The sequence below is a fragment of the Anguilla rostrata genome, unplaced genomic scaffold, assembly GCF_018555375.3.
Source record: "Anguilla rostrata isolate EN2019 unplaced genomic scaffold, ASM1855537v3 scaf1135, whole genome shotgun sequence".
Taxonomy (NCBI): Eukaryota; Metazoa; Chordata; class Actinopteri; order Anguilliformes; family Anguillidae; genus Anguilla; species Anguilla rostrata.
In genome coordinates, this window is record NW_026986466.1 from 22,579 (window position 1) to 36,805 (window position 14,227).

General features: G+C 36.6%; 1 protein-coding gene across 4 annotated transcripts; it reads right to left on the reverse strand.

Annotated features, from left to right (window-relative positions):
• Positions 1–139: 139 nt before the first annotated feature.
• LOC135247195 (uncharacterized) lies at positions 140–13,134 on the reverse strand. Of its 4 annotated transcripts, none has more exons than XM_064320508.1 (12): positions 10,582–13,134; positions 8,606–9,624; positions 7,883–8,005; positions 6,848–6,934; positions 6,595–6,687; positions 5,195–5,278; positions 3,327–3,419; positions 2,959–3,057; positions 2,775–2,793; positions 2,424–2,502; positions 2,024–2,092; positions 140–615 (listed from the first exon to the last, which is right to left on the reverse strand). In XM_064320508.1, the coding sequence occupies exons 3-11, from the start codon at positions 7,884–7,886 to the stop codon at positions 2,045–2,047; spliced, it is 606 nt and encodes a 201-aa protein (XP_064176578.1). In that variant the 5' UTR covers positions 7,887–8,005; positions 8,606–9,624; positions 10,582–13,134; the 3' UTR covers positions 140–615; positions 2,024–2,044. The 4 variants fall into 4 exon arrangements, with proteins under 4 accessions (XP_064176578.1, XP_064176577.1, XP_064176576.1 ...); XM_064320507.1 differs by having other exon boundaries at positions 140–633; XM_064320506.1 differs by lacking the exon at positions 140–615 and having other exon boundaries at positions 1,497–2,092; positions 10,582–13,133.
• Between the last annotated feature and the right edge of the window lie 1,093 nt (positions 13,135–14,227).

The following is a 14,227-nucleotide window of genomic DNA, read 5'->3' on the forward strand; positions in this document are numbered from 1 at the left end:
AAGATACAACAGTGAGTAAAAATACACCACCGAGTAAAGATAAACAGTGAGTAAAGATACACCATTGAGTAAAGAGTACAGTGAGTAAAGATACACCATTAGGTAAAGATAGAACAGTGAGTAAAGATACACCAGTGAGTAAAGATACATTACATTTATTTGGCAGACGCTTTTATCCAAAGCGACGTACAAAAAGTGCATTTCATGGTCATGGACAACTAAAAAACACAGGTTCAATAAGATACAATACTTATTTTGTACAGCTATTTCTAGCCAAGAACACAGTTTAGCAGTTAACACTATTCTGACCTAATCTCTGCAAAGCCAACTAGGCAGAAGAACAAGCTACAGTATTAGGACAAATACTGTCATGAAATGGGGGGGGTGGATCTAGAATGAAATATACAGAGTGGTGGTAGTTAGTCCAGGTATAGTCTGAAGAGATGTGTCTTCAGACCACGGCAGAAGATGGGTAGTGAGGGAGAGGTTCGAAGAGGGACAGGGAGTTTGTTCCACCACTGGGGAGCTAGGGTGGAGAAGCTCTGTGATCTCTTTGCTCGGGTGGGAGGGGGTACAAGGCGCCCTGCTGCCTCCGCCCAGAGCGAAGCAGCACCACTGAGTAAAGATACATCACTGAGTAAAGATAGAACAGTGAGTAAAGATACACCACCAAGTAAAAATACACCAGTGAATAAAGATACAAAAAAAACTAAAGCACCAGTGCAAGTTAACGATACTAACCAAGAGCCAAAATACAAATCCTGAATACAAGCATATTACATCCATAACAAGTCCTAAAAAGAAACACAAAACCATAAAATACCGTAATAACAGTATACATAATCTGGCTCTTGTAGACAACAAAAGGATCCTTTACATGTCATTGGGACCGTCATCGGTTCCCCGTAAAACCACAGAGACAAAAATGAGAATTTATTACACAAGAACTTAGATGCTGAAAATAGGTGTTGTGGATAAACAGGATGACAGTATGTGAGTATGGTGTCAACTAATCCCAACCAAGAATTAGAGTTCAGACTGATGTGAATCAGTCCTATTGAGAAACAGTACAGTACATGCACAGTAAAATGTTATGTGTTAATTAATTATTAGTTAGATAACATTAGTGTGTACATTAGTGTGTACATAATTAGGCTGAATTTGGGATGAAGTAAAAAAATATTCTCCCACATCAATTCTGCTTTATGTATGTGTGTAATATACAGTGCACTATAAAATTATTTATACCATTGATGATGAACAAAAAAGTATATATAAAATAAATAATACAAGTACTGAGCTTTATTTTAACTGCATATTTTTGCAGAATATTTTCAACTTTTAGTGGTTTAATTGAATCCACCAACACTATTCTCAAATTTCAAATTTATTTCCTAAGAAATAAGAGCTGAGTATGGAACAATAACACCCAGGCTGTGTGCTATATTTCGTATTTTTGTCGGCCAACTCAGGAGTCACTTCCACCATGGGTTCCCTCGAAAATAAGGTATGTGCTTAACGTATGTCGAAGAGACTTTTATGTTTTGTTCTACAAGATAAATGACACCCATTATTATCTCAAACGTGAATTTAGAAGCCGTTATGTTCTTTAAAAAAATAAGTTGCTAACAAGTTGCTATGCTAAACGGTTGTCGCATGCAGGCAGGCTAGTATGGAAATTTGAGTGGCTGTTGCCAGAAAGCGACCATTGTAGTTTCAATATAGCAACTTACCTTTTAAAAGCACATAACTGCTTCAAAATACACGGTGGTGATATTAATGGGTTTAATTTATCTTAACAAAACGTGGAGCTCTCTTAGGCTTACGTTCACCGCAGACCTTATTTTCAGCAAAGAACTAAATACCTATGAGAAAAATGCATTGGAAATCTGATGAGGGAACCCATGGCTCAAAAAAGTGAACTTACATCAGGGTTTTAGGACTACAAACTAGAACACTATATTTGCCATCTTGAGGACTGCAAGAATCCTTTCTTGTAGACACACTGACTCATTGAAAATACCTCCTGTCTATGTGCAGTAATCTACTCAGGTGGAGAGAGAGGTACCATCTCTTGAAGTTCCTGTGGCGTCTACAAAGAGAAATGACAGTGAAATTATACAGAAAATACATCAATTACACGTGAGAGCGTTGGACTATCTGAATATTCAAAGAGATGCACACATCTACACTGATTCAAGATTGTCACTTTTGTTTTGCATTAATTTGAAAAACATAAATTACTTCAAAAACTGGCAGTGTAGTTAAAACCTGAAATTGTTGCTCTTCTGGCTTGTTCTTATAATAATTTTTCGCTCTGGTGGTAATGTTTATTTGTGAGAACAATATCCCCACATCAACAACATGTACAGTATGTGACTGCTTCCCTAGCGAATTAAAACTATACGACTATCACTACACACCTGATTTTGCTGAGATGATGCTGGAGATTGGCTTTGTGTTTTGCAGCACTGAAATATTAGCTCCAGCTGTTCTTTAATTCTAAGGTAAAATGGAATGGTAGTGTTACCACAAACAGTGAAAGGAACTTACAGATCGAGACAATCCCGCTAATTTAAAAGGTTTTGCATTCTAACCTATTTTATACAACTAGGCTTAAAATGTATTAAGACTAAGTCAACTAAAACATTTCCAATTTTGAAACATGAACTAAAAAAACATTTAAAAATTAATTTTAAAAATTATGAAAAGGATCTATAACAGATAATTCATAATTCTTGCACATGCATTTACAACAGGGTGTTTGTACTTACGTTTCTTTTTTCTGCAGCCCTACATTTCACAAATTAACAAAGATGGTTAACATTTAGCTAGATATGACAATATTGAATTAATACATGCATAATATTCTTTTCAATTTGAAGGAATTATGTGATATGTGAGTGTCAGGCATTTTTTAAATGTACCGAACGTTAGCAATTTCCAAAGGATACTTACAGTATGCATACATCTGCAAAACTAGCCAACAGGCCAAAAAGAAAAACTCAAGGGGGAGGATGATGAACCGAAGATCTTTCACAGTTCGCTCCCCTTTTTCTGAAAGTAAATACGTGTTTACAAAAACCCTCACAGAGAATTCCACAGTTTGGCCTTGTGATTTCCAGTTAGCACATGTACAATCACATTTCTCAGAAGTGGTCACATTTAAAATAGGCATTTAACACCTATGAATGCACTGGTAGTATGACATAAATTAGGTAGTAGGCTTAAATTTTAGATCAGAATACTTGACTTCTCACACAAAGGGAATAATCAAAACAGATGTTTGGATTGAGATTAAGTCTTTTTTTGTTTACTGTACTCACCTGCTTTCAGAAAGACTTCTGTTGCCAGAGCAAGTGAATTAACGACACTTAGGACAGCAGAACCAATCACATATACTAGTATATGAGGAACAGCTGAAAAGCAATGAGACCTGTTTTAGTACGTGTGTAAGTTTAAGGCAAAAATACTTGCTTGTAGTACGGTCCCCAGAACTGCACACAATACTCTTATAAAATAGTGTGGTCTAACTTCCTTGGATTTTTTTACTGCTACAGCACAGTGCCTAAAACCAGAAAGGCTTTTATAATCCATTACTTTTAAGTCTTTTTTAAACCGAGCATATTCCAATTTTGTTGCTCCCATGAAATAATCCTGCCTAAAGTTTTTATTTCCCACATGCAGAACCTTACATTTGGCTATATTAAATTAAATTTGCCAGGTTTCCACCCACTTCTGGATTTTATTTAAATCTTCTTGGATTACTTCAGTAGCTTCCAAACATTGATATCAGATTTTAAAATAATGCAAAATCATCACACAAAGTGGTACAGTACCTAAATGTGTAATCATTAACTCTCGTATGTTTTTCTGTACTCTACAGTATGTAATGTTTTCTTGTATGGGGATAAGATAACATTAAAACAATATTCAACCATCCACCACATTTTGGCAATGTTCCAGCTCACTTCACATCCAGCGTATTAAATACAAACCCTACACTCAGATACTCTGTTTAAAAAATAACATATATAACCAAAATATATTGAGCAGTAACACTTCCATATAGACAAAGAAATCTTATCTGTGTTCGGTAGATAGAGACACAGAGAGAGAATCAATGTTGTCGTTCTCTTCTGACTTGGTCCACAAAACAGCATCAGCTGAGTCTATCAGCAAACATATGCCTTAGCCATGCTCAGAATTTCTCAAGAATAATAATATTTTCCAAAAACTGATTGATAACATTTTGCCAGGTGCAGTGTCTTTTACTGCAACCACAGAGTGAATGTGTAAGGCTGCGATGATGAGAAAAAAGCCTTGGTTACGCTGAGCTACAAAACGCTATTCGAGAAGTAAAATTAGACATGTGATACATCGTTAGACAGCTTATACTGTCACCTATTGGATAAATTAATTGTCAATCAAGTCAGACGGTACTATAAAGTGCGACAACACTGTAAACAGCATGTGTGGTATTTCGCACAGCAATTTTTGAAGGTTCCCAGGCTTCACAAATGATCGTATATTACACAAACGGATTGTCCAAAACAATATAAGACCACTCAGACTCGAAAGGGACATTTCTATGTGCAAAACCAATGGTAAGGTTGTATATTTATTCCATATTTAGTCCCAGATATTGACAGTAGAACGACATGGTTCTTTTTAAAGAAAAATCTGTCTTGTTTATTTAGTTACTCAGTGTGCAGCGTTTTCACTGCTGTATTGGCATATCTTAGGGCTATTGTTGGGTTTATCTTGTTGCTATGACGGAAAATGAATTTTTAATGGTGAAAGAACATTATTATGAAGGCCCAGATAGACACTATTGTCCAGTGTGTCATGCGTGGGGGGTGTAGTTGCAGATGAGACTGGGGGGTGGGGTCTTGGTAAATGGACTACCGGCACGACAATGGCGGCACTTAGAAACTCTTTGGCGGAGTTGTCCTGAATTGTCTACTAATAAAGCTAAAACACAGAGTTTGTGTTTTCAACTAATAGTTTGGTTGCAGGAGCACAGAAAGTGTGAGCTTAACAATCTCAGGATGCTGGCGTCATGGCCACTGGAGGGTTGCACTAATAAGTTAATAAACTGTCACTTATTGGACCCGCTGTTGCTCTCATCCTTTGGGGTTCCTGAGTGTGTTCCGAGGGTGTTGGTCACCACATCAATTAAATGATACCGTACCTGGTAAATCACACCTGTGCCGAAAGGATGCTGCTACAGCCAGGATGATGAGGAATGCATATAAAAACATCAATGCTGGGCGGTCTGTGGTAACACACATATGAATTCATTAAAGTTTTGAGCGAAATATTTCATCTTTGACAAAAGAAAATTTTAAACAAATGATTCCGTAATTTGAATTTCGATAGCTATTATGGGACTGGATTACCATATAAGATGCCACAGTCCTGCCAGGAGCAATGATATAGTTAATATGAGAATAATGATTAAATATGAGTATATAATGAAATACAACTTAGGTATCCGACAGCACATTTGTGTTGGTATATCATATATTTTAACAGACTGCAGTTTATGCAGTATTAATAATGTAATAATGGGGTGAGATGTGTGAGCAGTCTGTAGGGCTAGTCTTGAGCCATGTACAATCTCCTTGTGTTGCGTTCGATCCTGCACGCACCCCTGAGTGTTATCATCCACCCTCTGTCTGTTACTCTACACTGCTTTTCCTGTCAGACCAATTAAAATAATATATGGGGGAGTGTAAAGGGACGTCTAGTGAGGATGGGCCCTAGTCTGGATCATGTATAATGCATGTTTCCTAGTGCTGGATGGGTCCCCTGGTCTGCACAGGCTATCCCCTGTTAGCATGTTCTATCATGGCATGGGCCCCATGGTCTGTTAGCTATCATGGTCCAGGGGTATATAAGGACTGTTCTAGTGTGGATGGCCCTGGTCTGTATCTGTTAAGCATGTTCTATGCATGGATGGCCCAGTCGTATCTGTTAAGGCTCTGTTTTAGTGCAAGGATGGGCCCCATGGTCTGGTATCTGTTAAAGCACTGTTTTAGTGCAAGGATGGGCCCCATGGTCTGGTATCTGTTAAAGCACTGTTCTTGTGAGTGGATGGACCTGGGACTGAAGCCCGACTCTGTTGGTAGCCCATCAAGGTGATGCATAACTGGCAGGAGCATCACCCAAATTTTGGGAAGTGTTCAGTCAGCCAGGTTCCATATTGCACCCCACTGACCCCTGCTGGTAGATTGGAAACGTATGGTCTGCTTACTAAAGCTACAGATGAAGTGTCTTCCTCTAACTCATGTCTGTGTGGAGCTTCGCTTTTGGGCTGCAATGTGGGGAAAAAGGAGAGGATGACTGCGTGCTTCATAGGTGAGCATGCGCATGTCTACACTCTCTCATATCGGCTGCGTAGATGTAATATAATAATGTGTACTAGTAAATTAATGTTAAGTGATTTCCCCAGTACTTCTTCCAGTCTCATACACATATGCCCGTTATGCAAAAAAAAAGTCATTATGCACAAAACATAGGAACTTAACCAATAAAGTAGGCCAAAACTGATTCATTCAAAATCAATGTCAAAAGTACCAAATTCCATACCTTTATCCTTCTCTGAAAGGACATCCAGATAGTGAAAGCAGCATGTAATTTCAAGAATTACGCAAAGCACCAGCAGGACTTTCCGATATAAATCTGAAAGAAAATGTGCTACCATTAAGTCAGAAAATTCATGTTATATTTACTCAACATATTATATTGTTCTGGCTGTGAATGATGGTATAAACAGCTTTAACAAATGTTTTGCTACAAAAGCCCTTCTCAATCACAATATTTGTAGCTAAGTTATACTTACATACATATTTTATTCTCAGCAAACAGGTTTTACACACAGACAGTATTAGAACTCCAAAACAACCTATAACACCGCCCAGAAGCAACCCTGAAAAACAGAGAGGTACACAACAAAGACATTGATATACACTGCTCCTGGTGATTCTTTTGCATTTTATATATATGCATTTTTTAAAAATATTAGTAATATACTTTAATGATTATTAGTGTTGATAATAAAAATAATTTAAGTAGCCTACACTAAGAAAATCATGTTTATTTTAAAATTTAAGCCACGAAAGATATCTGAACTATTTTGAAATAAGCTTGGTTTCAATATTAATGCAAACCATAACCTACCAATTACAAATCTTACAAAATAATTTGGAGTTTAGATTTTCTGCAGAAGAAAGTGCTTTTGATGAATAGCAACCTTCCTTTTCAATTTAAGGTACTATCAGACTTGTTTGTGACATAGATCTTAACGATGAAGTTATTTTATTGCAGTTAACAGATTTTTGCTGCATGGCATTTAATAAACATAACATGGACACATGGATTATCAACACAATAATTAAAGCCCATTTATATTAAGATTATATTCATTTGTATATTTGTGATAGGGAAATTTAAAAAAAAACGTCTTCTTTTCATGTGTAGTTAATGATTAAAAAATGGAAATACAAATGTAAGCCAATTAATAAGATTTTGGCCCACAAGCATGTCCTGTGTGCTTTAGAATCTGCAGTAATCTTGGAATTCTGCAGTATTCTACATTTGTGGTTTCATTTTAGTCAGTAGCCAATTAAGGCCTTGAGGTGTGTGGATTATTTAGCCAATCAACTGGTGCTGAAACACACAAAAAAAACCGGCAGACACTAGCCGTCCAGCACTTTGATTTTAACTATATGAATGCTGGGATGTTATTTGGTCATTTTGATTAGCTACATGGGTGTGACAGCCACATATTTTCTGACCCTCATTTACACAAGTTTCTGTGCACTACCTGTATGTGCTTGGTATTGTTTAATATGGGTTATTTTAAAGGGCAACTTACCCATTGAAAAAAAATCTGCATCATGCGTGACAATCAGAAAGACTACTTCAAAACAAGTGGCAATGTTTAGCCACAGAAACACAGTGAATGACTGTGTAAGTATCTGTGGTACAGCTTTTAACACTGTAAGTACAGAGAAGGACAATGTTTTAGTTATTTGGTTACTAATGCATGTGGACACACATTCATATGAAAAGTTTCAATGGACACTTTGAAACATTCTTACTGCAGTATGTATTTATACATGAAATGCATGTGTGTGTTGACATCTCAGTGAAACAGTGATATTTTGATTTTGAAATGTTGTTCAAAGTCCATACGATATTATAGTATTAGCTGTTACTAAGTAAGAAAGCTGCCTGTTCTCTGTCCCTCTCCCCTCCACATACAAACTGCGCATACAATCTGTGATGACCCCGTACTCTGCTGCCCGTGCTGCTTGTTTTGGTGTTTGCTCACAGGTGCCTGAATCGCGGAGCAGGGGGTCATTTGTGCAATTGGGAGCACCTGTGTCCAGGGCTCGCAGAGATATTAAGATGCTGAACATTTTAATAAGAACATTGACTCTTGGAACCACTGGATTCAGAAAATAAACATATTTTACTTAATCCTCACATCCCCATCAGCACAATAACACTGCAATACATCCCAATACAAACACTGATTGTATGCACAATGTATTGTGTAACGTGTATTTTGCTATATTGTAAAATATAGTCTTACCTGAAGAACAAACTGCCAATAAACTGCACAATAACACAACTCCGAAGCTGACTCCAGAAGTAACTTTTCTTTCTACATCTGGAGCATGGTATATCAAAACATTCTGGAGAAGAACTGATTGGAAGAGAAGTGAGAGACAATTAAATCATGCATAGGACACTTAAAGAAAATTAAGACAAAGAAGGATAATGAAAAAATGTTAAGTATTTATCCAGTATGTTATTCATTGTGCAGTCAAATACACTACATGGCCAAAAATATGTGAACACCTGACATCCAATATCTCACTATGTTATATATATATGTAATATCTCACCTGGGCAGGACATACCAGAATAAAGCAGAATAAAGTGGAAGCCAGGGTGGTTTAATTGTTGCCTGATCTAGTGCTTTCACATAGTAGCTCACAAACACTCCGTAATAGCCTAAGCTGTCCCTACGAAAAAGATCTCAAAATATTCATTTTAATATTTAATGTCACCATAATGCTCACGAGGAAAGAGATTTAATTTACCCAATTTACCTATAACCTTACAAATAAGTGTTGTACTGTAGATTGATCTGAACTCATAATATACGAAATGGACAAAATCAGTACTGCTTGGAGCCTGCATGATCATTAAGTAAGTATGCACAGTCAGGAGAAGAGGGGGTGTCCCACCCTCTCTTTCAGTAGATAAAATTTGTGTCTTTCTTTAGGAGTTCAGTTTTTAACAGTTAGTTGGAAGTAGGCATCTGAGTCCTGCATCTAGGTTAGGCATTTTACATTTCAACTCTGGTTTTTTAATTTTGCTCTAGGCACAAGCCTGGGGTTACCATAGGAGAAACAGCTCTGGTTCGGTATTCCTTTCATTTCTTGTGTGACTGTAACCTGTCTGTCTGCTACATTCATACATTTTTTTTTTGTTGCATGATTTTATTTTCGTTTCATTATGAACACACAACATGACTTCTTATACATGTATCACACACAAAACATCCTAACATAAATACAAAACATCCATACACACCAAACATTACTAGATGTGGAAGTATGGGTTTTCTTCATTCTTTTAATGTTTTTACATTTCTTCTTATTAAAGATTGTACTGATCAAGAATATATTTAAATGTATGTGATTATGGGATGATCTCTGAAGAACAATAGGTATTCTGTGTTATGTCTATTTGTAACTAAGGAAAGACAGTGGTCTCCTTGTACACTGATGCATACTACCTAAAGAATCTTTGAACCCCAGCTGCAGGAGGGAAAATTGTAAACATTTACTTGAGTGGAATTTTGTAAGTAACTTCTGGTGGGAAACAGTCTTGTGCAGAAGACCTTTGAGTTGTAAGAGAAGAGAAAGGATACTGATTATAAAGAACTGATTTGTTATATCTAGTAAATGTATAGATTATATTCTATTAAAATGAATGAATGAAAATCAAAGTAATCACGGCAACAGTAATGATATAAACATAGTTTGTTAGAACATGGTGGTGTGTATATGAGTCAATATTTCAGTTGGATTACAGCATGTAGTGAATGCATGTAAAGTGCATGTACTTTGAAACTGGAAGATGGAACAATTGTTAACCATGAAGACAAATACTTGTTATTCAAGTCATGCATATACATTTCTCTGTAAGTGTGTGTAGTGAAATATCTGTCATTGATTAAAATGAAAGATTATATAATAGTTATTGTTAAACTAACTTATGAAACATATGTTTGACCTAGGCTGGGATTGGTTATTTTAAAGGGAAGATACATCAGGGTAGGAGGAGATCTGGTTGTATAAAAAGGATGTAAAAACATAATGAGAGGAAGCTCTCTATGTATCTTTATGGTACTAGAGACCTCCCGTAGGCCTACGTACATGAAAAGGATTATTGATTAAAGAGAATAAAAAGGTTATTAGAAGAAATCATAAGTTCTAGTCTTTATTCTTGCATCACCGACTCACCCACCGAACCTAAGAAGGGATTTTCCTCCACATAGACTTACATCAAAACATACAAATCCACATAATTGCTCAGTCCTACATATTTACTATATTTCCAAATCATACCCCTTATTCATTTTAACAACTTAGCTATCCATTACCTTTTCACACAGCCTCTTTTGCAAATTGACACATTATCGGTTTCATTTTTATCACTCCTCCAAAAAAAAACAAACAAAACCAAAACAAAAAAACAACAAAAGCACCCTCCTAAGCATTTACCTACTATAACTATGAATGCCCCTTAACTACTGCCTTCATTATCCCATCCCATACAGCTTCAAATTGTGCCATTCTGTTATTTTCTATGGCTAATACATTCATACATTTTTAAGGCAGCAGAACCTCGTCTTTAGATTAGCCGTGAATATCTGGTATAACTTCATAAATTTCTTAGTTTTAATCTGGTTGTACAATTTGATGCAATAACAGTTATTAAATTTTAATCTAGTTGTTTAATTTAAAAGTTTGTCCAACATAAAGGAGGATCGAACAGGTTGCTCTGCCTATCAACAAATTCAACAATTCAATTTATAATTGATATCTTTGATAATAATTATCAAATTAAACCAAATAAATATGTTGGATAAGTGAGGTAATTTAACTGTTGATGCACTTGTGTTCGGTATTCAGAGTGCCAAACATTAAATGAGGGCATTAGCTGTTAAAACTGCTGGATTCAGAAAATAAACATACAGTATTTTATTTCATCCTCATTTCCCAGACACACTATAATGAGGAAAAAACCCCAAACACCTGTCTGACATGATAAACGCTCTTCTGGATGCAGCGAGGATGAGTCTGTGACTACTGTCTGCACTGCAAGATGCAAACCACTAGTTTGCCGCAAAAAAACAGGATAGCCAAGTTACATTTTGCTAAAAAGTATCGGAAAAAAAGCCTGCAGAGTTCTGTAAAAAGGTTTTAAGGACAAATAAGACCATAAATAAGACCAAGATTCACTTGTATCAGAGTAATGGCAAGAGAAAAGTGTGACGTCCAAATGAAGATCCAAGATCCAAAGCATATCACCTTATCTGTGAAACATGGGGGTGGGGGTGCTATGATTTAGGCATGTATGGCTGCCTCAGGTACTGGCTCGCTTGTTTTCATTCATGATGTAACTACTGATATCAGCAGTAGAATGAATTCTGAAGTGAACAGAAGCATCTTATCTGCTCAAGTTCAAGTAAACGCCTCAAAACTAATTGGATGGTGCTTCATCCTATGTCGAGACAATGAACCCAAACATAGCGCTAAAGCAACATCGATGTTCTCACAGCCAAAAACTGGATAATTCTTGACTGGCAAAGTCAGTCACCTGATTTGAATCCAATTAAATATGCTTTTCTTATGCTGAAGACAAAACTTAAGGCAACTAGCCCCCTAAGAGCAGGAGCTGAAGATGGCTGCAGTACAGGCCTGGCAGAGCATCACCAGAGAAGATACTGAGCAAATGGTGATGACTAAGGATCAAAGAATTCAAGCAGTCATTGCATGCAAAGGATGTGTGACAAAGTATTGAACATGATTACTACACTGACATTATACCAATGAATAGGCAATTTAAATACCAAGCTTGTGAGGACTTTGCTGAAGACAGCAGTGACCACTGGCAAATTACATGTATCCAAAAAGCTAGAAATCAAACATTCAGAGCCAGTATTATTACAAAATGAAATTTCAATTATTTTGTTGAACAAGGTTATCTCTTCATGATCTGTTTACTCTGAATTAGAAATAACTTGTTACATCCTTGATTCTGACCAAACTTTGGACCATTTCTCTCATGTGTTTTCAAATTCTACTGCTGAAAACATGCCCCCTGTCAAAACTTCAGGATTAAAAACCAGTTTAACCCCTGGTGTTCCTCAGATCATTCTGCAGCTATTCATATCAGAGACAAAGCTTGGTCCTAAGTTAGAAGACTGGTACACCTGCTAATTAGCTTAACTTTAGGAAACAGAGCACCAATGTATTTACTTGATAAGAAAAGTCCAGTCCGATTATTACCTGACCTCTCGTTCAAACTGTAGTAGAGATGGACATAGCTTTTGGAAAATGGTGAAATCACTGAAAAATAATACCACCACTACTCTCCCTTCTTGCATTTTCAGTTACATTATTTTATTATAAATAAAACAGATATGGTGGAATCATCATTTTATGTCCTCTGGCCATTTGTTTAATAGGCTGTCTGTTGAAATTGTTCCAGATAACTACCCTCAGTCCAAAAATAGGAACTTCATCCAATTCATTTTGTCCTAGCAAATGCTCTTTTAGACCTATAAGTTATTATGAAGTTTACAATGCACTAGCTAGCAAAAATACAAGGAAGTCAGTGGGACAAGACAATCTTGATCCTTGCCTTTTGCGTCTCAGGGCTCATATAATGGGCATACTACTTGCTCACATTTTTAATATAACTTTTATTTCAGGTAGAATCCCAAAATTATGGATTGCAGCTCAGGTTATCCCTCTATATACTGTATACTGTATTGGCTGTACTAGCGATCTAAACAATTATCATCCAATTTCAAAATTTTCCTGTTTAGCCAAAGTCTTATCACTGGCTACTCAAATGGCTGTAGGTGAAGACATCCAGAACCACAACATCAGGTTTTAGGCCTGTCATATCATATAGCAGTAATTTTGAGATAATATATGTCAACTTGTAATAGCGGCATGTGGATTATCAACCAATCCCAAACATGGCGCGTTGACCATAATTTATGAATGATCCTCTTTGATTGAGACTTCTCTGACTCTTATCATACCCTGGAAAACCAGTACTGTTGCTACTGATGGAAACAAGCTTTAATTAGTAAGGTTCCCACAAGGAGATTAACATTATATTGTTCACACTCTTTGGATAATAAGCGGCATTGTGCCGCACTCTTTATACCAACCAATCCAAGGCATCTGCGACGCTGTTGACCATAATATTTTATTGAAAAATGTAATCCTCCTTTGGATTGGATGAACTTTCTCTTGACTGCTTTTATGCATACCTCTTGGAGAAAACTCAAGCTACTGTTGCTGACGCCTGATGGTATTAAATCAAGCTCTCTTGAAATTAGTAAAGGTGTCCCACAAGGCAAGTCTATTACTATGATCTAGCTTTTATCCAATTTAAACCATTACTACTTTACAGTCTGCATTTGATGCTTTTCAGTTAGCTCTTATTAATCACAAGCTTGTTTTAATGTTTAAAAATATAATGCATTTTATTTTCAGGAGATTTATTACGGAAAACTTCTAATGTCTGCATTCGTACACTTCAGGGTACCCAAATTGAAATATTTAGGAATTTGTCTGGATACTAGACTGTCCTTTAAACCTCACATGGAACATCTGTCTCAAAAGCTATAATTGGATTCTTGTAGAGAAATAAAGCATGTTTCTCTATGCAAGGTTTTTATTTGGCCATGCTGTGTTGTGTTTACAATCAAAGTCTCCTCCTCCATCATCAACCCTGTCCACTCACCCCAAGTACCCGACCTAATGTACTATCTAGCTGGATAGGAGGTAAATGTTAGTACCATGTAATGAGTGACTTCGCACAGCAGGTACTTACAGATCCAACACAAAACAAGCCAACTCAACATTGCTTTTCATCCTCTTGGCAAACTTCTGCA

Excerpts from the sequence above, each read along its gene's own strand:
- LOC135247195 (XM_064320508.1), bottom strand. Across the intron at positions 6,688-6,847 it reads GCTGAGAATAAAATATGTAT|ATTTATATCGGAAAGTCCTG; the intron begins GTAAGTATAACT and ends ATTTTCTTTCAG. Across the intron at positions 3,420-5,194 it reads GCACAGGTGTGATTTACCAG|CTGTTCCTCATATACTAGTA; the intron begins GTACGGTATCAT and ends ATTGCTTTTCAG.